The 27,484-nt window shown below is 36.9% G+C and overlaps 1 protein-coding gene across 4 annotated transcripts in view; it reads right to left on the minus strand.

Moving 5' to 3' along the window:
• CPQ (carboxypeptidase Q) overlaps nt 1-27,484 on the minus strand; it is a 517,628-nt gene that overhangs the window by 49,587 nt on the left and 440,557 nt on the right. The window contains exon 8 of one of the 4 annotated variants that reach the window (XM_086695252.1): nt 9,477-13,154. The exons of 2 other annotated variants lie outside the window; for them this stretch is intronic. In XM_086695252.1, the coding sequence (XP_086551378.1) occupies nt 12,991-13,154 (164 nt within the window). In that variant the 3' untranslated portion in view covers nt 9,477-12,990. Of the gene's footprint in view, nt 1-9,476; nt 13,155-18,486; nt 19,490-27,484 lie in introns of those variants that run through there. One more of the 4 variants, XM_086695256.1, reaches the window with a different exon arrangement.

Raw genomic sequence — 27,484 nt, forward strand, 5'->3', positions numbered from 1 at the left:
GTAAATTTTTTCAAATTCTATTTTACTTCCATCATTTTATTCTAGTCTACTACAGTGTATTCACTTTCTCAAATTTTCAAAAAATTTCCTTTTTTTCTTCTCTTTTTTCTCTTTTTTGTTTCTTTTCTTATTCTTGAAAACAGAAAGAGAAAAAATTCATTTTTATTTTTAATTTTTATTAAAAATATTTTTCTTTATTTTTTTTCTACTATATTCTTTACTTTTGTGTAAATTTTTCAAATTCTATGTTACTCCCATCATCTCATTTTAGTCTACTTCAGTGTATTCATTTTTTCAAATTCTCGAACAATTTCCTTCCCCATCCTTTTTTTCTCTAATCTGGCAAACCACTTTCAACACTCAGACCAAAACACAACTAGGATTGAGCATCATTTATTCACTTTTTGTATGTGTGTGTATTTTTAATTTTTTAATTTTAATATTTTTTAATTTTAGTTTTTTAATTTTAATTTTTCTACCTCATTAATTTTTTTTCTACCTTGAAAATGACAAAAGGAAGGAATTCACCCCAAAAGAATGAGCATGAAGAAACAACAGCCAGGGATGTAACCAACACATACAAGCAAGATGTCTGAACCAGAATTTAAAATCACAATAAGAAGAATACTAACTGGAGTCAAAAATAGACTAGAATCCTTTTCTGCAGAGATAAAAGAAGTAAAAAATAGCCAGAATGAAATTAAAAATGCCATAACTGAGCTGCAATCACGGATGGATGCAGTGGCGGCAAGGATGGACGAGGCAGAACAGAGAATCAGGGATATAGAGAACAAACTTATAGAGAATAACAAAGCAGAAAAAAAAGAGGGAGATTAAGGCAAAAGAGCACGATTTAAGAATGAGAGAAATCAGTTACTCATTAAAAAGAAACAATATCAGAATCATAGGGGTCCCAGAGGAGGATGAGAGAGAAATAGGGGTAGAAGGGTTATGTGAGCAAATCATAGCAGAAAACTTTCCTAACCTGGGGAAAGACACAGACATCAAAATCCAGGAAGCACAGAGGACCCCCATTAGATTCAACAAAAACCGACCATCATCAAGGCATATCATAGTCAAATTCACAACATACTTAGGCAAGGAGAGAATCACGAAAGCAGCAAGGGAAAAAAAGTCCCTAACCTACAAGGGAAGACAGATCAGGTTTGCAGCAGACCTATCCACAGAAACTTGGCAGGCCAGAAAGGAGTGGCGGGATATATTCAGTGTGCTGAATCAGAAAACTATGCAGCCAAGAATTCTTTATCCAGCAAGGCTGTCATTCAAAATGGGAGAGATTAAAAGGTTCCCAGACAAACAAAAATTAAAGGAGTTTGTAAGCACTAAACCAGCCCTGCAAGAAATTTTAAGGGGGACTTTCTGAGGGAAGAAAAGATGAAAAAAAAAAATATATATATATAAATACCAAAAGCAACAAAGGATTAAAAAGGACCACAGAACACCACCAGAAACTCCAACTCTACAAGAAACATAATGATAATAAATTCATATCTTTCAGTACTCACTCTAAACGTCAATGGACCCAATGCTCCAATCAAAAGACATAGGGTAACAGAATGGATAAGAAAACAAGATCCATCTATATGGTGTTTACAAGAGACCCACCTTAGACCTAAAGACACCCTCAGATTGACAGTAAGGGGATGGAGAACCATCTCTCATGCTAATGGTCAACAAAAGAAAGCTGGAGTAGCCCTACTTATATCAGACAATCTAGACTTTAAGGTAGACTGTATCAAGAGATGCAGAAGGGCATTATAGCATAATCAAGGGGTCTATCCACAAAGAAGACCTAACAATTGTACACATTTATGCACCAAAATGTGAGAGCACCAAAATATATAAATCAATTAATCACAAACATAAAGTAACTCATCGGCAGTAATACTATAATAGTAGGAGACTTCAACATCCCACTCACAGCAATGGACAGATCATCTAATCAAAAATCAACAAGGAAACAATGGCTTTGAATGACACACTGGACCAGATGGACTTAACAGATACATTCAGAACATTTCATCCTAAAGCAGCAGAATATACATTCTTCTCCAGTGCACATGGAATGTTCTCCAGTATAGACCATATACTGGGACACAAATCAGCCTTAAGTAAATAGAAAAAGACTGAGATCATACTGTGCATATTTTCAGACCACAATGCTATGAAACTTGAAATCAATCACAAGAAAAAATTTGGAAAGGTAACAAATACTTGGAGACTGAAGAACATCCTACTAAAGAATGAACGGGCTAACCAAGAAGTTAAAGAGGAAATTAAAAAATTCATGGAAGCCAATGAAAATGATAACACCATAACCCAAAACCTCTGGGATGCAGCAAAGGCGGTCATAAGAGGAAAGTATATAGCAATCCAAGCCTTTCTAAAGAAGGAAGAAAGATCTCAGATACACAACCTAACCTTACGCCTTAAGGAGCTGGAAAAAGAACAGCAAATAAAACCCAAAACCAGCAGAAGACAGGAAATAATAAAGATTAGAGCAGAAATTAATGTATTGAAACAAACAAACAAAAAAAACCCCCAGTAGAACAGATCAATGAAACCAGAAGCTGGTTCTTTGAAAGAATTAACAAAATTGATAAGCCACTAGCCAGTTTGATCAAAAAGAAAAAGGAAAAGAGTCAAAAAAAATCAAGAATGAAAGAGGAGAGATCACAACCAACACAGCAGAAATAAAAACACTAATAAGATAATATTAAGAGCAATTATATGCCAATAAAATGGGCAATCTGGAAGAAATGGACAAATTCCTAGAAACATATGCACTACCAAAACTGAAACAGGAGGAAATAGAAAATTTGAACAGACCCATAACCAGTAAGGAAATCAAATTAGTAATCAAAAATCTCCCAAAAAACAAGAGTCCAGGGCCAGATGGATTTCCAGGGGAATTCTACGAAGCATTTGAGGAAGAGTTAACACCTATTTATTCTCTTGAAGGTATTCCAAAAAATAGAAATGGAAGGAAAACTTCCAAACTCTTTCTACGAAGCCAGCATTACCTTGATTCCAAAACCAGACAGAGACCACACTCAAAAGGAGAACTATAGACCAATTTCCCTGATGAACATGGATGCAAAAATCCTCAACAAGATATTAGCCAACTGGATCCAACAATACATTAAAAAAATTATTCACCACGACCATGTGGGATTTATACCTGGGATGCAGGGCTGGTTCAATATCTGCAAAACAATTGACATGATTCATCACATCAATAAAAGAAAGGACAAGAACCATATGATCCTCTTAATAGATGCAGAGAAAGCACTTGACAAAAATACAGCATCCTTTCTTGATAAAAACCCTCAAGAAAGTAGGGATAGAAGGAGCATACCTCGAGATCATAAACGCCATAAATGAACAACACAACGCTAATATCATCCTCAATGGGGAAAAACTGACAGCTTTCCTCCTAAGGTCAGGAACAAGACAGGGATGTCCGCTCTCGCCACTGTTATTCAACATAGTATTGGAAGTCTTAGCCTCAACAATCAGACAACACAAAGAAATAAAAGGCATCCAAATTGGCCAGGAGGAGGTCAGACTCTCATTCTTCACGGATGACATGATACTGTATATGGAAAACCCAAAAGATCTACCAAAAAACTGCTAGAATTGATTCATGAATTCAGTAAAGTTGCAGGATGTAAATTCAACGCACAGAAATCAGTTGCTTTCCTATACACCAACGATGAAGTGACAGAAAGAGAAATCAAGGAATTGATCCCATTTACAGTTTCACCAAAACCCATAAAATATCTAGGAATAAAACTAACTGAAGAGGTGAAAAATCTATACACTGAAAACTACAGAAAACTTATGAAAGAAATTGAAGAAGACACACACACACACACACACACACACACACACACACACACACAAAATGGAAAAAGATTCCATGCTCCTGGATAGGAAGAACAAATATTATTAAAATGTTGATACTACCCAAAGCCATCTACATATTCAATGAAATCCCTATCAAAATAACACCAGCATTCTTCACAGAGCTAGAACAAATAATCCTAAAATTTGTATGGAACCACAAAAACCCCGAATAGCCAAAGCAATCTTGAAAAAGAAAACCAAAGCAGGAGGCATCACAATACCAGACTTCAAGCTATACTACAAAGTTGTAATCATCAAGACAGTATGGTACTGGCACAAGCACAGGCACTCAGATCAATGGAACAGAATAGAGAAATATAGCCAGAAATATCGCCAACTAATCTTTGACAAAGCAGGAAAGAATATCCAATGGAATAAAGACAATCTCTTCAGCAAGTCGTGCTGGGAAAACTGGACGGCGACATGAAGAATGAGTCTGGACCACTTTCTTACACCATTCACAAAATAAACTCAAAATGGATGAAAGACCTAAATGTAAGACAGGAAGCCACCAAAATCCTTGAGGAGAAAGCAGGCAAAAATCTCTTTGATCTTGCCCGCAGCAACTTCTTACTCAACACGTCTCTGGAGGCCAGGGAAACAAAAGCAAAAATGAACTACTGGGACCTCATCAAAATAAAAAGCTTCTGCACAGCAAAGGAAACAATCAACAAAACTAAAAGGCAACTGACAGAATGGGAGAAGATATTTACAAATGACATTATCAGATAAAGGGCTAGTATCAAAAATCTATAAAGAACTTATCAAACTCAACACCCAAAAAATAAATTATCCAGTGAAGAAATGGGCAAAAGACATGAATAGACACTTCTCCAAAGAAGACATCCAGATGGCCAACTGACACATGAAAAAATGCTCAACATTGCTTATCATCAGGGAAATACAAATCAAAACCACAATGAGATACCACCTTACATCTGTCAGAATGGCTAACATTAACAACTCAGGCAACAACAGATGTTGGTGAGGATGCAGAGAGAGGATCTCTTTTGCATTGTTGGTGGCAATGCAAGATGGTGCAGCCACTCTGGAAAACAGTATGGAGATTCCTCAAAAAACTAAAAATAGAACTACCCTACGACCCAGCAATTGCATTACTAGGCATTTACCCACGGGATACAGGTGTGCTGTTTCGAAAGGACACATGCACCACCATGTTTATAGCAGCACCAAAAACAATAGCCAAAGTATGGAAAGAGCCCAAATGTTCATCGATGGATGAATAGGTAAAGAAGATGTGGCATATATATATACAATGGAGTTTTACTTGGCAATCAAAAAGAATGAAATCTTGCCATTTGCAACTGCATGGATGGAACTGGAGGGTATTATGTGAAGCGAAATTAGTCAGAGAAAGACAAAAATCATATGACCTCACTCATTTGAGGACTTCAAGAGACAAAACAGATGAACATAAGGGAAAGGAAACAAAAATAATATAAAAACATGGAAGGGGACAAAACAGAAGAGACTCAGAAATATGGAGAACAAACTGAAGGTTCCTGGAGGGATTGTGGGAGGGGGGATGGGCTAAATGGGTAAGGGGCATTAAAGAATCTACTCCTGATATCACTGTTGCACTATATGCTAACTAATTTGGATGTAAATTTAAAAAAAGTTAATAAAAGAAACACAAACTATAATTAATGAATAAATATTTAAATAAAAATATTTAAATAAAGTGAACTTAAAATTTAAATTTAAAAATGTTAAATATTTTTACAAAAATAAAACAATTTGCATTTAACATTGAGTGTCCATCTAGTTGCCAATTTAAATTATGGATATTAGATTTCAAAAGTGTTATGCCTAAATCAATAGATACTCAAATTTATGAGGAATACATATTATTTAATATCGCAGATATAAAATAATGTAGCGTGTCACCATGTACAACTCTTGCAAATGCCATGCTTTATTCACAGGTACGTTCAGGGCCACAAACTGGGACACGATGAGAATCAAGAAAAAATGCTCAACACTTCTGGGGAATAATAGCTCATTAATGCAAGAATCTATTGCATTCTCGATCTCTGAGAGGAAAGATTTGACAAGTTAATGAATTTGTCTTTTTTTCTTGAGTACTTCTGTTCCTCAAGTCTTCATGCTCTTAGGTAGTGTCTATGTTCACAACATTCAGATATAGTCTTCTCTCAAAGGCAAGACCTGAGGAGCAGTGCGTCCTTGGAGCCTGGGAGTGGAGGCTTAGAGTCATCGGTCACGCTGTGCAAGCCCTGAGCACCAGATCCCTGGTGACAGAAGCAACCATATATCCCTCATGAAATTTGCTGTTGGTGTGTGTTTGTGATATGTGTAGCCCTCTAAAAGCACAAGGCCCCTCTTTCTCGGGCCAAAGCATGGCACTGTTGAAGCCCCACCTGCTATTCGTTGAAATGAAAATGCGCCAGTTAGACTCAATCCATCCACACGGTGAAAGCTAGAATGGTTTGCTGTTCAGAGAATTTGTTTGTCTGAGGTAGATATTTGGCTTGAATTTTCTAGATTTCAGCTACTTTTTATCAGCTCCATGATCTTGAAAAAGTTATTTATGAATTGTATACCCAGGTTTTCTCATCTCTAAAATGGGGGTTAAAATAGGACTAGCATCGATGCATCGAGTGAAGATTAAATGAGAAGATGCATATAAAGTTCTTAGCAGTATAACTGGCCCAGGGTGGGTGTTAGTGATAATGGTGATGATGATCTGGATGGCAAGTCAGAGCTTGGTGGAAATTCACGTTCCATTACAATTTCTGGGATAGACTGGCTGGTACTTAAGAGTTAAGAGAACTAATTAGACTAGGGTGTGACTTTTACATCATGAAGATGTAAGGCACAGCTAATGTTCTTTCAATCTGGAAAATAGAACAAGGCTCTCTGAGGTACCGTCCAACCCAGAGATACTGCTTGAGGAGACCCAGAATAACCACCAGTGATATTAAGAATGTCAGGTTCTCTGAAGAGCTTGAGTGCTCTTAGGATATGCTGCAAATATATGAGTGGTTACCTGCCAAGTTTCAGGATCTCAGGGAGGCCTTAATATCCAGGGAAAAGGTCTTTGCCTGATTTGAGTAACTGATTGATTGGAAGACCTGCTTTGATGAGAACTGAGTTGACTTATCTCATTTTGTGTACAAAACTCCATTAACAATTGCTTTCCACCATTCCTTTGCTGAACTATGGACCATTTAAGGGAGAGAGAAGAAAAAAACTTCAAAGGTAATTTCTTTCAGCTCCAAAAATGGTCTTGGGTTTTCTGGTTTAACACAGAATTGAGAAGTAAGCATGCATCATTTATTTCTATGCAAAAAACATTCTTCACTTCAAACGGCAATTAGTGATAACATTTCTATCTGGTGTCGTGATGAGATTTTTATGCTAATCATCACATAGCAGTAAATTAATCATTTGGGCACAGTTAGAGAGAATGTATATTTCATGAGACAGATATAGATATCAAGATCTGTTTGATATTTACTCAAGGTAAATGGGAAGCATCTCGAATTATTATGAAGGAAGCATACTGAGCAAATAGAACTGCATGGCAATGAAATGGATGTGGTGTAGAAGCATGAGGATTTTCAAAACACTCTTGGTGTCATTAGTGTAATTATTGTGAGGAAGGTGGAACACTCTGGGGAACCTAAACTCCAAATCATTCGCAGACACATCAGAACCCTCAAAGCCACATCTTAACGAAGTCAAGGGCAAAATCAGCAATCCACCTCCTTTCCCTGAATCCCCTCCTTTTTCTGTTGCAGAATTCACCTTCTTCACATTATACAGTATTTAAATGGCTTCTCTTCTCAATTTGCACTTAAGTCTACTCAACCAAATGAATCAGAAAAGCAACTTGACCCTGAAGTCAAATTGGAAAGCTGCTGTATGCAGAGGAAATAGGCCACCACTCAAATGATACACCATTTCTTAGCAGATGAACAGTTCCTTTTACAACAATTTATGGAAAATAAGAGAATTCTACCTAAAAATGTCTATAGCTATAGTTATTCAATAGCATGTGCCAGGCTCCACAACTATCTAGTAGACCTAAGCAGTTAGGATGTGCATGTTCTTGTGAGTTTTTTTTCATATTCCTTCTTCCACCCTTCTATTTTTCCAACTCCCATGTACTTCTCCATATCTCCTATATTACTAGTGCTACTGATAACCACATTCACCAACACACAATATTCACAATGTCCCCCAACCTAGCTCCTCTAATACTTCTCCATTAAAGCAGCAGTAAGGGGGTCAGTTAGGAAATGGGCCAATTCTGCTATCGTTTGGCCCTGTATAATTCTTTCCCCCCGCCCCCAGGGAAATAAACAACTCTCTGGGGAAAGGCAAAGAGATGAAATAAGATCCATTTCCTAAGAGCCATTTCCAGGATATAGGCAATGGGTTCTGATAATTCATAGATGCTTCTTATTTTTAATCTCAGTCTTTGGGCAGTTCATGAAATCCCTGAGATCCACATTCCCAAATTAGAATCAAGTAGTGAGAAAAGAATGAACCAAAATGTACAAAACATAAAATGAATATGGTTGTATACACTGGACAAAAATTAGTGACTTGACACTCACTTCTGGCCAAGCAGAAGTAAAAAGGACCAGACTTGTCTTTCAATATTAAACAAAAATCCAAATAAAATGTATGAAACAAGACAGTGGACATCAGGAAATGAAGGACATAGGTGCCCAAGAGACAGAAACAAATAGGGTGAGCTCTATGCTGGCCCTAGATTACTGCCTTGAGAGTTGCAGTTGCAGTTCAGAGAAGGAAAACCCAAACAGAGAGCAGCCAACCGAGTTAAGGAGAGGGATCTGAGTGTTCACAGAGGAGGCCAAGGCAGCTAGAGTTCATAAGATACACTCTCAGAGAGGGGAGAGTTTCACAGAGTGAGAATGTTAGAGACCTGCAGAGGGTCTCCTCACCCCTCCCCTAAATCTGAGTTCTGAAAGTTTTGATATGGAGGTGGTTGTGTGTGTGTGTGTGTGTGTGTGTGTGTGTGTGCATGTGTGCGTGTGTGTTATTATTCAGTTGTGGAAGTGTTTTAATTTCAATTATGATTTCTTCTGTGGCACATGGGTCACTTCTTCATTTCATTAAGTCACTTATTTTCCAAACTTATATTTTTTTAGTTGATTAGTCCATTGTGGTAGTAAATTTATTGAGTTTTTTCTTCTTATTCCATTTTTGGAGATGTTGTTCTGTTGTTTTACACTCTACCTCTATTTTTTTTGTGGTGACCCTAGAAAATTTAACATTTATATTTAACTTGGTAAAGCCTAAATTTAGACAGTACCTCTATTATCTTCTAGAGCAATACAAGGACCTTAGGACACCAATTCCTGTAACTTCTCTTTTCATTTATATGCTATTCTAGCCAATTATCTTCTTTCTTTTCAAATTATAGATATTATTTTATTTAGTTCATGTTTGTTTAAAATATTTACCATCTTCTTTGCTCTTAATTTCTAGTGAGCTGCCAGACTGAGGTGATCAATTAGGACAAGGAACCAAAATGAAATTAACAATCATGCTTTTATTACTTATGCAGATAACATATGCAAGATGTAAGAATAGGCACCAGTTCCCCAATATTCCATTTTCCTCGCACCAGGCAAGGGTCAGGTGAATCAGCACAGATGGAGGGGAATCTTCCTGCCAAAGAGTTCTGAACAAAAGACTCCTGCCATTTTATGGATTGGGATGGGGCTAGGGAGAAGGGAGGGGAAATGGCTAGAAGTGAAAAGAACCAAGTCAGAGTAGACAAAAGTGTCTTAGTCAAGATCCCCAATAGGGAGGCCTCTGAATGGAGTTATTGGGCTTGAAATGCAGATTATGTATGAATCTGGCTGGCCAGTAGGTCCTAAGTGCTTGACTGCAACTCTCTTCAGAAAAATATAACGTACCAGTTGTGTACTAAGTCTTGTGTGAGGATAGCTTTCCTCCATGAGGCCTGCTGGGCTGGTCTGCCCTGCCCCCTTGTAATTGCCTATAGATGAGTCTAAATGATCACACATAGATTTTTGGTGTGGAGCCAGACTTTTCACTTCTTGTCTATTGGTCTTCACTCTAGGGCCATTTAATTTTTCCAGGAGTAGACATTTTCATATTTCCTTTATCAAAGGTCTGTTGCTGGTAAACTCTCTCAATTTCTGTTTACCTGAAAACATCCTTATTTTGTTCTCGTTCTTGTATGCTATTTTTGCTGAGCATAGAATTTTTAGGTTGGTAATTGTCTCCTAGCATGTTGAAGGTATCTTTCCAGTGTCTTCTGGCTTGCATTGTTGCTGTTATTAAGAAGTTAGCTATTATTGATTTTTGCTCCTTTTAAAATAATCCCTTCTCTCTTGTTTCAAAGATCTTTTCTGTGGTCTGTAGTTTCTCTATAACATGTCCTAGTGTAGATTTCTTTGCATTTATTCTGTTTGGGATTCACTGGGCTTCTTGACTGTGTTAACTGATATATTTCATTATTTCTGGAAGTTTTTCATTTATTATTTATTCTTATTCTTGTAGTCTTATTTCTTTTATTATTGTTTGTCTTATTTTCTCTTTTATGCAACCCTGATTAAATATGTGTTAGATGATAACTCTATCCTTCATATTTCTTAACCTCTCGTTCATATTTTCTGTGTTTTTTCTTTCTGTGCTAAATTCTCATTAATTTTTTCACTATTCTTTCAGTTCATGAATTCTCCTATCTGCAATTAAACTGGTCCCCTAAGTTTAAATTTTTACTTATAATTGTTTACATTTCTTTAAGTTCTATTTTTTTTTCTTTTTTACAATATGCCTGGTCACTTGTACTCTCATATTCAATTTTCAATCTCTTCTTTTGCTTCTTTAAACACAATAGATATAGTTTAGAAAATTCTCAGTCTAATAATTCCAATATCAGAAGACATTGTGGTTCAATTATGTTTTGTATTCTTAGTTTGTTCTTGCTCAGAATGCTACAGTTCTGTATTTGCTTTTGTTTTTTAAATTTTTTTGCATTTGACTGTGGGTTAATATTTATTGTAACATTATCGATGGGAATTTCTTTGGGCCTTCTACTCAGCACTTATTCAATAATGGTAATTTTCCTTGCAGTATTGAAATTTATTTTTAGTTCACCATTGTATTGAGGTATAATCCTTTGAGATCTCAGTTTTATTGGGGGTTCTCTAGTATCCCTAATATGTCTTTGAGATTTGTCTACAGTTCCCTGAGCCCTGAAAAGCAGTGAAATGGAATTGAAGTTTACCACCTTCTGCAAATTTTCTCATAGAGAAAGCTGATTTAATGTGCTATGTATCTCTTTTGGTTCATGCCTTCACTTAGTTTTTTGTTTAATATTTTTTTAACTTTTAACCAGTATTTATATATTTAAGTGTTTCTCAGATGGTATCCAGAATTTTTAGTGTAAGGGTCAAAGTATCACTTTGCTGCCTTGCCAGAAATGAAAGACCTACTCTATCCATCAATCTTTTTAATTATTACCATTAATAAAACTGTTACTTTGTCTTTTCCTTCTGGAAATTCAATTACATGTATGTTAGACCATTTGCTATCCAATTACATGTATATTAAATCACATATGTATTAGATTACAACTCTTGGAAGATCATTTCGGTGTTTGTTTGTTTTCCTTCACTATTTCTTTCCTTAGTATTTCAGTTTGGGTACTTTTTATTGGTCTAATTTCAAGTTCATTCTTTCCTCAGCCTTGTTCAGTCTGCTGAGGTACCCAATAAGGAAATTCTTCATCTCTGATATTATATTTTTTATTTTAGCATTGGCATTTGACTCTGTTTTATAGTTTTCATCTCTCTGTTAAAATTCTCCTTCTGTTCATGTATGTAGTCCTAGATCTTTAATGTATCCACCAAAGTTATGTCAGATCCCTCTCTGATAGTTCCAGCATCTAGGCTATCTTTTAGTCTGGCTCTCTCATTTGCTTTAACTCTTGACAATGCGTTTACTTTTTCTTGTAGTTTTTAAAATTATTAAAAAAATTTTTTAAATAATTTTTAAAGTTTATTTATTTTGTGAGAGAGAGAGAGTGACAGAGCGAGCAAGGGATGGGCAGAGAGAGAGAATCTCGAGCAGTCCCTGTACTGCTAGCACGGAGCCCAGTGTGGAGCTCAAACCCATGAACCGTGAGATCACAACCTGAGCTGAAACCAAGAGTTGGTTGCTTAACCAACTGAGCATCCAGGAGCTCCATTAAATTATTTTTTAAAATTGAATACTGGACATTGTGTGTAGAAGAACAGTAGATATTGTTCCCAGAGTGGATGAGGATCAATGTTTTTTCTCTGTTAGAGCCTATGAGTATTATTTGGCCTTGCTGAGTCTCAACCTTGTCAACAGCAAAATGGGAATATGCCCCAACTTCATAGAAATCTTTTGTGAAATATATAAAACATCAACAGTATATTTATATTATTGTTTACCTGGTGATAGACCTTATTTTGTATCTTGAGTAAGGCAACTAGATTATACATACTTAGTTTTTATCTCCAAATGGTGACATTTTTTTCTTTTAATTAAAAAATCATATTTCATTAAAAAATTCTAATGACATAAAAATGTAGAAATTAGAAAGCCAAATGTCTCCATACATTCAATGAAGACCATATTACAATTGTGTATTCCTCTACTCCTTCGATAAATAGCATAAAAAACTGGTGTCCTTGTATTTGACTTAATGTTCATCAATACACACATGAAAACCAGAGATCTTCCAAATATTTATCCAGTATTTACTTTCAAAGTAGAAACAATATTTTTTACAGGTGGTATAATGAAATGTCCCCACTGTGATCTCTACCATATGCGGATTCTATGTTGGGTGGGGGTCATTTATTCCTCTAGAAACACAATTTGGAAAGTATCAAGAGAGACGGTAATAGAAAGTATGAAAAAGTACTGTGCTTGAAAATGGACTAGGTCAGATGAAACTGTTAGTTGAAGAAGGACTTCCTGGAGCTGCAGACTCAGGATTCCTGGCCAGAAAGGACAAGCATGCTTTCTTTCTTGCTCTTGCTAAGACCTGGGCAGCATTTCCTCCATGTCTGCAATGACGTAAGAGACAACAGCCCAAACAGCGGCAGCAACATTCATCTGCTTTGGATCCATGATAGTCATGGTGTCTCCACGGGAGTGATGGAAGGAGAAATATTTATATAGGTCATCAAGTAGACTGGCTCCTGGGGAGAAAAGAGGAAGAATTCTTAGTGAAATATTTTGACAGAGATTTCTGATTAGCTGTTCAGAAACCATTGCTACTCACTCTTCCTGCTCCTACGATGCAGGCCACAGTGGCAAAATCATTACTTTCCCAGCTTCTCTTGCAGTAAGAAATGGCCATGTGGCACCATTCTTACTACTAGGATATGAGTGGCAGGCTATGGAGAGTTCTAGGAAAGCCTTTACTTTGGTGACAAGAGTCAGGAAAATGCCCTAGTGCTGCATTAAAGAAGATGAGAAGTTTGGAGCTGAATGGGGCAAAAAGCCCACACACTAAAAATGTCAGAGTTGAAAGAGAAAAGGAGCTAGGAGTTAGAAAATACTGGTAGCCCATTGAACATTGCCTACTTCTGGACTATCTGCTACATCAAATAAATAAATAAATAAATAAATAAATAAATAAATAAATAAATAAACCTTCACTTGTTTAAGTGACTGATACAAATGTCCTATTTATTTATGAAAAGATATCTTCTTCTGTATCTTCAAGCGTGAAAATTATGTACCTTCCTAGATGCAAAGAAAGCCCACACTTTTTTGCTCAAGTTTTTCTTCTCCAATGATCCATATACTTCCAATGAGATTTCCCAGCAACCTCCAAGGGCACCAGCAGGTGTCTCTACCCAGTTAAGAGCTTTCTTCTCTCTCTAGAGAGGCTTTTGTCTAGCTTCAGCCATGAACCACAGCTTTGGTGAGGCTTCACTGTCCCTTTGTCATCCTTCAGAAGATCTTGGACCCAGTTTGTAGATTCCAACTGCAGTTTTTTAGCCTCTGGTCTTACGTATGTATGTATGTATGTATGTATGTATGTATGTATGTATGTTTGTATGTATGTACTTATTGTTAACTATACATACATAAGATTTCAAAGAACAGAAATGCATATCATGATGGATGACAATATAAGAAGTAGGAATATGTTCACAATCCAATGCAAGAAAGACATTACAAGTACCTTTGAAGCCCATTTTATGAGCTCCCTGCCCCTTGCAGATCCTTTTCTCCCTCCAGAGGTACCCACTTTCCTGTTCTGCTTGTATGTTAATCACTCTTTGCTTTTTTAAAAAAACAGTTTTACCATATACTTATATGGCATTACAAATGAATGAATGAATGAATGAATGAATGAATGAATGAATGAATAAAGTATTTATTGTTTAACACTGTCTGCCTTTGAAACATATACACCAGATATGTTTCTGTGACTTGTTTTTTCTGCTCATTGTGTATAGCTGCAGTATTTTCATTTTTTATTGCTGTACATTCCATTTATTGCATTGCATTTATTTATCCATTTTCCTGATGATGGACATTTAGGTTGTTTCCAGTTTTCATTATTAAATGTTGCCATCAACATTCTCTAGTGTCTAAATAGAGGAATGAAATTGCTGGGCTATAGAGCAGATGTGTGTTTAATTGTATTGTGTAATTCCAAAATGTTGCCTTTTTCAGTGTGCACTGCCACTGTCAGTATATGAGTCTTCCTCTTGTTTCATATCCTCTCTAGCATTTGGTAATATTAAACTAACATTTGCTAATCTGGTGGGTATGAAATATTATCTCATTATGATTTTAACTTTATTTTTTAAAATTATTAATGAGACTAAGCAAGTTTTCATATATTTTTTTGTTATTTATGTTTTCTCTTTTGTGAAATGCTTGTTCATGCCTTTTGCCCATTATAAATTGATTTGTGTTTTCCTATTGATTTGTAGGAATTCTTGAAATATTGTAGATACTAATATTTTCTTGGTAGAAGTTTATACAAATCATTTCCCAGCTTGCGACTCTTTTCACTCTGTTTATCATGTACTTTGCTGAATAGATGCTCTTTTAATGTAATTTAATTTATTAATTTTTTCTTATGATTTTCACTTTCTGACTCTTGTTTAAGAAGTTTTCTCCTACCCTAATATCATAAAAATATTCTCTGGTGTTCTATTCTAAAAGCTGAAAAGTTTTGATTTTATTTTTGACTTCTTCATCCATTTAGAATTGGAATTCATTTTGTATATGGTAGGCTTATATTTTTATTTTTCAGATGTCCCAACAAATTTATTGACTAGTACATCCTTTTTTCCCACAGATCTGCAGTATCAATTTTCCATATATCAAATTTTCTTATACAAGTGGGTTTGTTTTGGGGCTTTCTAAATCTGTTCCAATGGTCTATTTGTGTATCCCTGTGGCAATACTACAGTGTCTTAATTACTTCTGCTTTCTATTCTTTATTATCTGGTAGAGCAAATTCTCTCACCTTCTCTTCCTTCCCCTTCAGGAATGCCTTACTATTCTCAACTGTTTGCTCTTTCAGATAACATTTAGAGTCGTTTTTAAATTGTACAAAGAATATTTTTGGATTTTGACAGATAGTGTGATAATCTACATATCAGTTTGGGGAGAGCTCAGATGTTTATATTAGGATATTGTGTTCTTATCCATGAAAATGGTGTATTGACATATTTCTATTTATTGAAGTCTTCTGTAACATCTTTAAAGTTTTGTAATACTGGTTGCATACCTTTTGTTAGTTTTCTTGTCTCCAAGACTTATATTTTTTGTTGCAAATTATAAATTATACATTTAAAAATTCTGCATTTTCTGTTTGTGGCTATCCATTTTTAGCATCAAACATATATCTGATTCATAAAAAGGCAGGTGTTCCTTCTTTTTGTACACATTGGAATAGTTTGTGTAAGATCAGAAATGATTCATTTCCTGGTTATTTTGTAGTAGAACTCCTTACAAAACTAAGTCTGGTCCTTTGTTTATGGTAAAAATTTTAACTAATGATTAAATTTCTCTCCTGGTTATTGGGCTATTCAGGTTTTGTATTTCTTCTTGAATTAACTTTGGAAATTATTTTTTATGTGTGAGTTTTGCCCAAATATTCAAAATAATCTGCATACAGCTATCAGTTATATCCTGTTTTTATCTCTGTTTATGTCTGCATGTATAGGAATGCACTTTTTTTCATTCTCCATATTAGTTATTTAATGACTTCTCTCTCTTTTGTTCATCAGTCTTGCCAGCAGTTTATCAGTTGTATTCATCTTTTGGAAAAAAAAGAGACATTTTTTTTTAATATATGAAATTTATTGTCAAATTGGTTTCCATACAACACCCAGTGCTCATCCCAAAAGATGCCCTCTTCAATGCCCATCACCTACCCTCCCCTCCCTCCCACCCCCCATCAACCCTCAGTTTGTTCTCAGTTTTTAAGAGTCTCTTATGCTTTGGCTCTCTTCCACTCTAACCTCTTTTTTTTTTTTTTTTTTTCCTTCCTTTCCCCCATGGGTTTCTGTTAAGTTTCTCAGGATCCACATAAGAGTGAACACATATGGTATCTGTCTTTCTCTGGCTTATTTCACTTAGCATCACACTCTCCAGTTCCATCCATGTTGCTACAAAGGGCCATATTTCATTCTTTCTCATTGCCACGTAGTACTCCATTGTGTATATAAATCACAATTTCTTTATCCATTCATCAGTTGATGGACGTTTAGGCTTTTTCCACAATTTGGCTACTGTTGAGAGTGCTGCTATAAACATTGGGGTACAAGTGCCCCTACGCATCAGTACTCCTGTATCCCTTGGGTAAATTCCTAGCAGTGCTACTGCTGGGTCATAGGGTAGGTCTATTTTTAATTTTTTGAGGAACCTCCACAGTTTTCCAGAGTGGCTGCACCAATTTGCATTCCCACCAACAGTGCAAGAGGGTTCCCGTTTCTCCACATCCTCTCCAGCATCTATAGAAGAGACATTTTTTTTTTACCACTCTCTACCATATAGTGGTTTTTCTTCCATTGATTTCTATTTCTATTTATTATTTTCCTCCTTCCTTCTTTGGCTTTATTCGCTTTTCTTTTTCTAACATCTTGAGTTGAGTGTTATGTTCATTGCTTCGCTGCTTTCTCTGTCTCCAGCACATACAGTAAGGCTACCATCCTTCCTATTGTTGCCTTGGTGATCTATATCCCACCAGTTCTGATGAGTATTTTCACCATTGCTCAGTTCTAAATATTTACCAATTTCTAATTTGAGTTTTCTCTTTGACTCATGAGTTAGAATGTGTTTTGTAATTATTAAAAGTATGAGGACTTCCCTAGTTATTTTTTCATTATTGATTTCTAATCCAGCTTATACAGAATGCAGGCCTTATGATACAGATTCTTGTAATTCTATTGAGATTTTCTCTGTAGTCTAATGTATGATCCATTTTTATAAATGTTCCATGTGTGGAAAAGAGTATGCTTCCAGTGTGTGGTATATATGCATGAGATCAAGCTTGTTAGTTGTGTTCTTTAAATCTTTTAACACCTAACTGATTTATTATCTATTCAGTCTATCAATTTTGAGAGGTTTATGTGGAAATGTCCCTCTGTGATTTTAGATGTTTTTTTTTTCTTGTAGTTCTAGCAATTTCTTTGTTATATATTTCAAACTTATACTATTAGGGGCATACAAATTTAGAATTACAGCATCCTGATAAATTGAACATCTTTATTAATGTGTAGTCATCCTCTTTATTTTTAGTAATGCTTTTTGTCTTGAAGTTAGTTTTTCTTAATATTTAATATAGCCATATCTTCTTTATTTACCCTAATATGTCTTCTTTCATCATTTTACTTGCATTCTTCCTTACTCCTTGTTTTTAGAGGTTTCTCTTATAAAGACTTTAAAGTTGAATTAAAAAAAAATTTTTTAACGTTTATTTATTTTTGAGACAGAGAGAGACAGAGCATGAACGGGGGAGGGGCAGAGAGAGAGGGAGACACAGAATCCAAAACAGGCTCCAGGCTCTGAGAGGTCATCACAGAGCCCGAGGCAGGGCTCGAACTCAAGGACCGCAAGATCATGACCTGAGCTGAAGTCGGACGCTTAACCGACTGAGCCACTCAGGCGTCCCTAAAGTTGAATTTTAAAAATGTAGTCTAACAATCTGAATTTTAACTGGACAGTATAACTCACTTGTGTAGATTGTGAATATTGTTAAATTGAATTCATTTATACCATCTTAGTTTTTTTTTTTATTTTTTTAATGTTTATTTATTTTTGAGAGAGAGAGAAAAAGAGAACAGGGGAGGGGCAGAGGGAGAGGGAGACACAAAATCTGAAGCAGGCTCCAGGCTCTGAGCTGTCAGCACAGAGCCTAACGCTGGGCTTGAATCTACAAACTGAAATCATGACCTGAGCCAAAGTTGGACACTTAACTGACTGAGCCACCCAGGTGCCCTTATACCATCTTAGTTTTTGCTTTCTATCTGTTAATTTTGTTTTCTACGTTTGTTCCCCTCCCCCCCTTTCTTTCTTGCCTTCCTTTGTGTTGATTTTTTTCCCTTTTATTATTCCTTTTATCCCTTCCACTCTACTAGTTTGGAGATTACACACTTTATTTCAATTCTGTCAGTGGAGACCTTAGAAATCATAGCTCACATATTTAATTAAAGTCAATCAATATCTTATAAGAGGACACTAGGGCCTCTTTTGTCTCCTGTCCCAGATGTACCCACTGCTCATTAAAAATCATGATTCAAAAAAACAGACATTGCCAGATACCCTCAAACAAATGCCAGGCTCCAGAGTTTTTTTTCTATAGATTCTCGCTTATAATTTTTCTCCTCTGAGAAATTCCCTTACTTTGCCTTACTAAGCCATGCATTATAGAAAGACAATTATTGTTGTACCCAACAATTATTTTTTGGGGGAAGAAATCTGTCTACAAACTTCTGATCTACATGTTGGCACAGAGTTGTCTTCCCCCAGTCCTCTACTTCCTACCCTGTGAACTGGACCCTGTTCTTGTTCCTGAGAACTTTCTGGCCTCAGGTTGCTGTTTAGATTTTCTCTATCCCAACCCAAGTTTTAAAAGCTTTGTCCTGAGGAGCGCCTGGGTGGCTTAGTTGGTTCAGCCTCTGACTCTTGATTTTGGCTCAGGTCATGATCTCAAGGCTCATTCAGAAGATTGAGCTCCATGTCAGGTTCTATGCCGACAGCTTAGGGCCTGCTTGGGATTCTCTCTCCCACTCTTTCTGCTCCTATCCTGCTTGTACACTCTCTCTTGCTCTCTCTCTCAAAATAAATAAACATTAAAACTTTGTGCCAAGGTTTTCCTCTACCTATCTCCCCTAACTCCTTGCTCCGAAGTAGGATTTGGATTTATCTCCATGCATATTTCACTTTGAGTTTAGCTATGATGCTATTAAACATAACACAAGCCAGTTAGGGAAAAAATAAGTATAAAAGAAAACTCAACTCTCACCTTTGATGACTCACCAACTAATGACTCCAGTGCCTGCCAGGAAATATCCAAAACAGGGTGTATTAAGTTGACAATGCCTCTAAAACCCTTCACCTGAGTTGAGGAGGCATTCTTCCAATACAGTGATTTTTCTTTCTAAAACTAGTAAATCATGTTTTCTATTAGCCCAGTGGCTCTGAAAAAGTGGGAATCTCACCATCATCCAGCCTAATAATGTAAAACCTTCAGTGGGTGGGCTGGAGTGGGGGTCCATAAATATTCAGAAGGCTCAATCCAATTCAATTAGATGAATACTTGAGTTCCTACAATATTCTAGGCAGTGGTCTAAGGACTAAGACAGAAATAAAGGTGAAAAAGACACAGCCTCTCCTCTCAAAAGACAGCTTTTGAGGCAGAGTTCCACAAGGAAAGGACAAAGAAATAGTGGATGGCTCATATAGCTGAATGACCTTTTTTGACCCCTAGACTTGGTCCCCTGGTTGTGTGAACTCCATACTTGTATTATCATTATCTCCACTTTCTTTTGTCATAATTGCTTGTTTCACATCTAATTTCCCCACTATTTTGTAAGCTCTCTGAAGGCAAGTCCTCTGTTTTGTTCTCTACTCTGTCACCAATACCTGTAACATAGCATCAAATAGAAGATGAATGTATATTTGTTGAGTGATTCAATGAAATTGGTAAATTTTATGACTGAACTGGGCCTTGAGGACGCTGTACCAGTCAGAGTCCCCATAGGAAACAGATGGGATGCTCTAAGAAGGTAGCTTGGAGCATTTGGTGAAAGGATTATTTACAAAGAGTGGTCAGGGTTAAATAAAACCCATAAGGGATGTTGACCTAGGACTGGCAACAAAGAGAGCCATTACCACTCCTAGGCCTAAAAGGCAAAGAAGAAAGCAGCTATAGCTGCCGGAAAGGGTGACTGGAAGAGCTGTGGCTATTTGTGGAAGCCAGGGAATCAGCTTCTTGCTGGTGCCTCTCATATCCTATTGGGCCTCCCTATGGCCAAACCCAATCATAGGCTAGAGGGAAGGTATGATTTGTTAATGTAGTCCATAACAGCCTTCAGGGCCACAGTATAGGGTAGAGAAAGGTGAAGATTTATGGGGACTGGTAAAAGAGAATTTTAATGTAAGTACTCAAGATGTCAACAGGCAGAGATGCAGTGCAGACATTCCAGGTGAAAGAGGATGTGAGCACTCCAGTTTGGGTGGCGTGTGTGTGTGTGTGTGTGTGTGTGTGTGTGTGTGTAACTTAAGTTAATTATTGGCAGATAAAGTTGGCAACCAACTGGGGAAGGTCCTAAATATAAGGCCGAAAAGAGACTGAATGTAGTTCATAAATGGGGATGCCTTGGGAACCAATGGGCAGGAAAGCAGGGAGACTGGAGTTGCACCTTAGGGAGATGCTCCAGAAAAATGTAGAGGTGGACTTGTATAAAAACCACTGTGGTGAAGAGAAGGCTGGGGAAGAGGTGTAGTCCCGGGGACAGGTGACAAAGATCATGGCCACATGATGATATCCCAGTCTCTGAAATTCTCTGGAAAGCATATGGTGGATGAAGACAAGCAAAATTCCCAGTGAAAAGGCCAGAGGTCCATTTTAAAACCAGAAGATTCTTTATGTCATGATCTCACAGCATACCCAGGGGAGACAAATCTGTGTGTTTACTTTGGTAGGAGCGAGAAGCATGTTAACAGAAACCATGACATTTTAGAACCAGCTGAAGCTGGTGAGGAGCACATGCTTTGAGAGCACCAGGTGGATGTCAAACTCATGGATTAAGGATAAAATCAAGGAGTTGAAAGAATTAAAGTCACCAATGGTGGATGGAAGATGAATTAGAGTTGTGTACATTAAGAAACAGGAAAGGACATTTAGTTCCAGCAGACAGAGTATGGCTCACTTGGGGCTGTTTTCCTCAAATCCAGGGCTTCTTAAAGACACTACATGATGCCTGACAGGAAAGATTCCAAATTCCACATTGCAAAAATAGAAGCAAGATATACTTATGGATGCCCTCTCCAGGCCTCCGAAATTCCCTCTCAGTCTCAGACTGAAAGAACTTGCCTGCCAGATGGGTGGGAATTTGGCTGCCTCCTCTTAGAGCTAGAGCATTAGGGAAGGCATTTCCTCAGAGATCATCGAAGTTCCCACGAACATTTTATAAAACTAAAACAGCACCAGAAAATCCGATATTACCAATAAGAATGCTGATAACCACAAGGAGATATGAGGTGGGCCTGTTGGCTGCCTTGCAGCCTTGTCTCTGCAATTCCAAGGAGACATTTTATCAGTGACAGCTACTAATCTAAAAGACCAGCACTGAGGGAGAGCCTGGATTTCAATTTCTGAGAGCACCTGACATATTCTCATGGGTGGAGGGAATGTTAACTATCCCCAGGGATAAATTGCAGTCTCTTTTGACAGGTATATGAGCTCTGAACAGGGAATCATCAAATGCTTTTTAGAAATAGAAAGCTGGTAGGAAGGAGCCTGCTCTGAAGGCCAACATTCACCCCCTGGAAATAAACCACAGCATTATTAGGCCAGTTCACTGTTAGGAAATTATTTCTAAGGGAGGTTTGGAATTTAAGGATGCGAAGACATATCCTGGAGTATGCCAGCCAAGCAACTGGACCTATGTAGGGAGATATAGCCGAGAACATAGGGATTAGAGTCAGACAGGCCTGGGTTCAAATTCAAACTCTTCTGCTTAACAAATGGGTGACTTTGGGTGAATCACATAAGGCTTTTCAGCCTTAGTTTTCTCACTCATGAAATGGGGCTACTGAGATATGAGAAATTCTGGTGAAAATTAGTAAGCATTCAATTAATACTTTATTATAGATGTTATATACCCATCATAAGGATGACCCAATATATACACAGCAGTTTGATCAATTAAATGCAGCTTGGAGCGATTAAAATTCTAATTTAATAAATTAAAGTTCTGGCAATTGTTCTTAAAGATGAAATTGCTGGACTCTGATGTCTATTCTATATGACCCTACCTTAACTTGGTTTGGATTATTTTTCCTTCTCCTTCCTCCTATCCCCTTCTTTCTACTCCTCTCTGAATCTTTTCTATAAACATTCATGTCAGAAAATATTTTCCAGCTGTGTGACTGGGTGAAGATGGTCCAATGAATATTGTAAGAAATACCCAACCTGCCCCATACTGTTCCCAGCAGATTCCAGTCTTCACAGAGATCTCAGTAATGACTGTGGTCTGTGCAGGATATTGGAACAAGATTGAATACCTGCTAATTCCTGAAAAGATGGGTGGGCAAATACACACAGATTCTCAAAGCCCCCTCTTATTTTAGGTTGACTCTCATTCATATGTAATCAGTGGATTTTCATGTACACAAATTAAGCAATTCATGTAATGGGAAGTTTTTAAAAGACATTTGAAAGCTTTGGAAGTTCAAGTCTGTTATTTCAGTGAATACGCTGGCTGCCGCAATGTTGCATGAAGGATGCACTAACAGGCAAGCAGCTGTGGAAAATCCATTCCTCCTTTATAAACAGATCTTGAACAGTCTGGGGTATGCAATTTAATTGCAATGGAATGTATTACAGACATTCCTCTGATCATAATTGTGGGGTTAGAAAAGAATGTTATGGTCTTAAACTTATTCCCTGCAAGAAAATGGTCTCCCTAGAATCTATAAAATCTAAAAATAGATTTAAAATTTAATTAAAATTATTTCTTTGAGCAACATTATCAATGAAAAAACATTATTGCCAAACAATTAAAATATCGTTCATGGAATTTGCAGACATTTAATTTTTGTTTTCAAAAGGGGCAGCTTTATCTCTACCGTATTAAATCTCATTGAAAATTAGGGTGAGAAGCAGCTAATTAATAGCTTCCTAACTCATAGCTCTCCAGAAGAGAAAGCAACTTATAAACAGGAAAGGAAAAAAAAAAAAACAGTAAAAGAAAGGAAAGGACTGAGCAAGGCAAGAAAGAGAAGGGAAAAACGTCTCCAATCAAAACCCCATCAAAAGTATTATAATTTTAGTTTCTACATTCTTAATTTATCCAAGAATCGCCAAGTCTGTGCTAAAAAATTACAGGTATAAGCCTGCACCTTCCATCTCTTTGTAAAACTTGGACTGGCTGCTGGAACAACTTTGACCACATAGCTTAAGTCAATACCAACAGACCTGGTGAAACCCCAGTTCACATATACCTAAACTCTGTGATAACGATTCATCTTTCCATCAAGTTGAAGAACTATATAGCAATAGCAAGACTAATTAATCACTGCTGCATTAAGCTGATACTACAGGCTTTCCCAAAGTGGGAATAATAAGGATACCATTTTGTTGAGTGCTTCCTGTGTGCCTTAGGCTTTATGGAGATTATTTCATTTAATTCTCCCAGTGACCCCGGGAGGGAATGATCATCATATGTCATTAGAGTCCGGATTCAAATCCAGGTGTCTCTGTTCTAAAACCCATGCTCCTAACCAGTTTTCTGTACCTTCTCTCACTGCCCTATCCCAGGTATCTGTAACTACTTTCTCCCCAGTGGGAAACTATTTGCACAATTTACTCCATTCACTGCTCTGGTCCCCCCAGTACTCATTTCTACCTCATGACATGGAGACAGAAATTCAAACTGGAGGTATCCTTGACCATGAAACAGAGTGAAGACTTGAATTATGTTAATACAGTGGCAGCGACTATCTACCAGAAGATGAACAGCAGAGCCCCATCTGTCACCAAGTCCCCTGCTGTATCTGGACGATACTCTCACAGCTGGCCAATCCTCCTGAGAGTTCCTCGACCATTCTGCCTAAAACTCACACCTTCCCTCTGATCACTCATTATCCTCCTTTCTATTATCTGAAAGTATATTATTCTTATAATGGTTTTATTATTTGCTGCCTATCTTTTCCATTGGAATATAAGTTCCCCAAGAGCAGAACCTTTGTCTTTTTGTTCCAATTCCCAATGCCTGGAATATAGTAGATGCTCATTAAATATTTGTTGACTCACTAAATGGATAAATGAAAGAATTATTAAATATCAAATTGGACAAAAGCTGAGATGAATACTGGCTTCATCCTCCTTTTCTACAGCAACTTTTGGTAAGGCAATCCTACTTTCTGGGGATTCTACTATCAGCTCTTTCCAAGCAGGTTTTCATTGTCAAAGACATATGATATTTCATACACAGGCTGAGATCTAAATGTCCTCTTATGGACTACACAATATGTTCCTATACCTTTCACCACTGTTACAGAAATTAACCACAACTTGAAAATAAGGCAAAAAGATGGGCAGCACATCTTTTCAATGTCATTCAGGAGCAAAGTACACCTAAGAACTGTCTAGGAAAATGTTCTTAGTTTGACTCACTGTTTACTATTGATTAAAGGTCACAGACTTAGTGAATTTATATTTTAAATTGTATATTTTTGTCTAGTAGAGATGAAAATGATTTCTGTCCCAAAGAATACATAATCCCAAACATTACAATTTATTGGCCACTAGGATATTAACCAGTTTTAAAAATCTAACCTAGCAATCTTATCCTAATATTTCTTTATTAAATTGCACACATTTAGTTTCTCATATGCTCTGTAAATTGGTATTAATATCTTACTGATTTCCTCATTGACTAATTGAATCAAATCTTTGACATGTGTTTATTTTGTATTTGCATGAAAATTATAATTTTTACCTTTTAGAAAATTATAGCTTAATACCACCCATCTATAAATCTTAAAAGAACAATTGCATTCTCATGTATCAAAGGATAAGTTTCTCACAAAGTCATCATCTGTAATTTTATCCATGAGCACTTTAATATGCAAGAGCATTGGGCAAAATGGTTACCAACACAAGACCTGGCCTTCTGTCTTCTCCCCGTGTGGTAGCAGATGGTCTCCGGGTATGAGGAGATCATGAGGAGAATAAGTATAAATTTTACACACATAAACACACAACATATATATAAATATAGGTGTATATATAGATGTATACATATATAAAATATATAGAGAGTCTATATCTATATCTGTATCTATATCTGCATTTGTATCTGTATCTATATCTATCTATATCTACGTATCTATCTGTGTGTATAATATTGGGCTTGTCCTTAACACTTCCGACCCCTAAATATCCTTATTTCTTTCTTGAACTGCCTTCCAACTTTCACATGACAGTCATGATTTTACCATTTAGAAAATTATAATTTAATACCATCTACCTAAAAACCTTCAAAGAACAATCACATTCACATGTGATAAGGTCCTTATCTTTGAGTTTATGATTTTAGGTGTGTGCATGTGTATTTATATCTTCATATATAGCTATAAAGAAAAACCCACACCACCATCCTTCTATCTGGTTTTGGAACACAAAATGACATTGACACTTCTTTGGAGAGGGGTAATTTTGAATCTTACTCATTTTTACATATTGGTCCCAATTTATTATTCTCCCTTTGTCCATACAGAACTTATCGTCCACTCTTCTTTCATGGCCTGATGTCAGTAAAATTCCCACCTATTTGAGCTAATGTGACTCCACGTAATTGCTTTTCTGCAGTTCTCTCCACACTTGGGGAATGATGCTCACTAAGAAAACATCAGTAAAAATTGTTTCTGACAGAGTACACTGTGAGAACATTCAATGTATATGGGTCTTTGACTTGAAAAGACTCTGAAGATTGTTTCCAGTGTGGTGTTTATAACGAAGGTCTTAAAATCATCACAGGTTTTCTATGTGCTCAAATGAACAGATTATGATTTCTGGCTACAAATACAAAGAGGTTACAAATCCACTGTGCAGTAGAAGGCAGGTGTTGAGACATAAACCTGTGCTTCTGCTCATCACCTCCCATTCTGTTGGCAAAGGAATGAGACAAATTGGAAGTATTACCTGGACATGCTGTTGTAGACCTACTTCCCTTTACTGAATATTGATAATTCTGTAAGGCTGGTTGACAGGAGTACTGCAGGAAGGCCTGGGTGACATGAGGGAGCTAGAGCCACAATTCTGTCACCCACTATTCAATGATCATGACATTGAAAGCCAACTGGTTGATAAAAATATGTCCATTCATGAGAAAGATCATAAGGAAGACTCTATGAACCTCTGACCAATGATTCTCACTTCTGAATGGCCAGGATAACGCATTTATAAAATCCAAGGTTTATTATTAAGGACTTAAACACATAGTTGATAGGTTGAAAAAGAAATGATGGCTTTTGTAAGAGGAAGCCTTGGCCTGCTTTTACAATCTTTACAATCTTTAAAAAGGTACCAAAAAAAAAAAAAAAAGGTTGTAAGCAAAGGAAAAGGAGGTATTTTACCTATTCAAAGAACCTTTGATTAAACTATGCTACAACCAAAAAGGTTGAGTTGCTGTAGAATTGAAGACAATGTTTTGCTGTGCATAGAGAACTAACTGGCTATGAGACAAAGACCAGAAGCAACAGGTATTTCTTTTTTTTTTTTTTTTTTAATTTTTTGTTTAACGTTTATTTATTTTTGAGACAGAGAGAGACAGAGCATGAAGGGGGGAGGGGCAGAGAGAGAAGGAGACACAGAATCGGAAGCAGGCTCCAGGCTCTGAGCCATCAGCCCAGAGCCTGACGCGGGGCTCGAACTCACGGACCACAAGATCATGACCTGAGCTGAAGTCGGACGCTTAACCGACTGCGCCACCCAGGCGCCCCACAACAGGTATTTCTATACAAGGAAGCCCACCTGAGAATTGGTATCATTATTTGGAATTGGAATCAGTCTTGAAAACCTGCAAAGACCTTCCAGCTACACTGTGGATCTCCATTATCTACCCCCTCCTCCCAATAAGGAGGACAGGCTAAAATTGTCCCTTTTAGGTTACCTAATATACATTCACAGCTGATTAAGCCATACTGATATACAGAAATCAGACTACTTGAGAGGGCACACCTATTAATTTTAGGTCATGTCAGGGTGGGCAGCCAAGGCCTCCACAAAATTCCTCTGGGGGCCTTTGTCAGAAGCAGAATT

The sequence above is a fragment of the Puma concolor genome, chromosome F2 (genome assembly GCF_028749965.1).
Source record: "Puma concolor isolate L17-30 chromosome F2, mPumCon1.1.hap2, whole genome shotgun sequence".
NCBI lineage: Eukaryota > Metazoa > Chordata > Mammalia > Carnivora > Felidae > Puma > Puma concolor.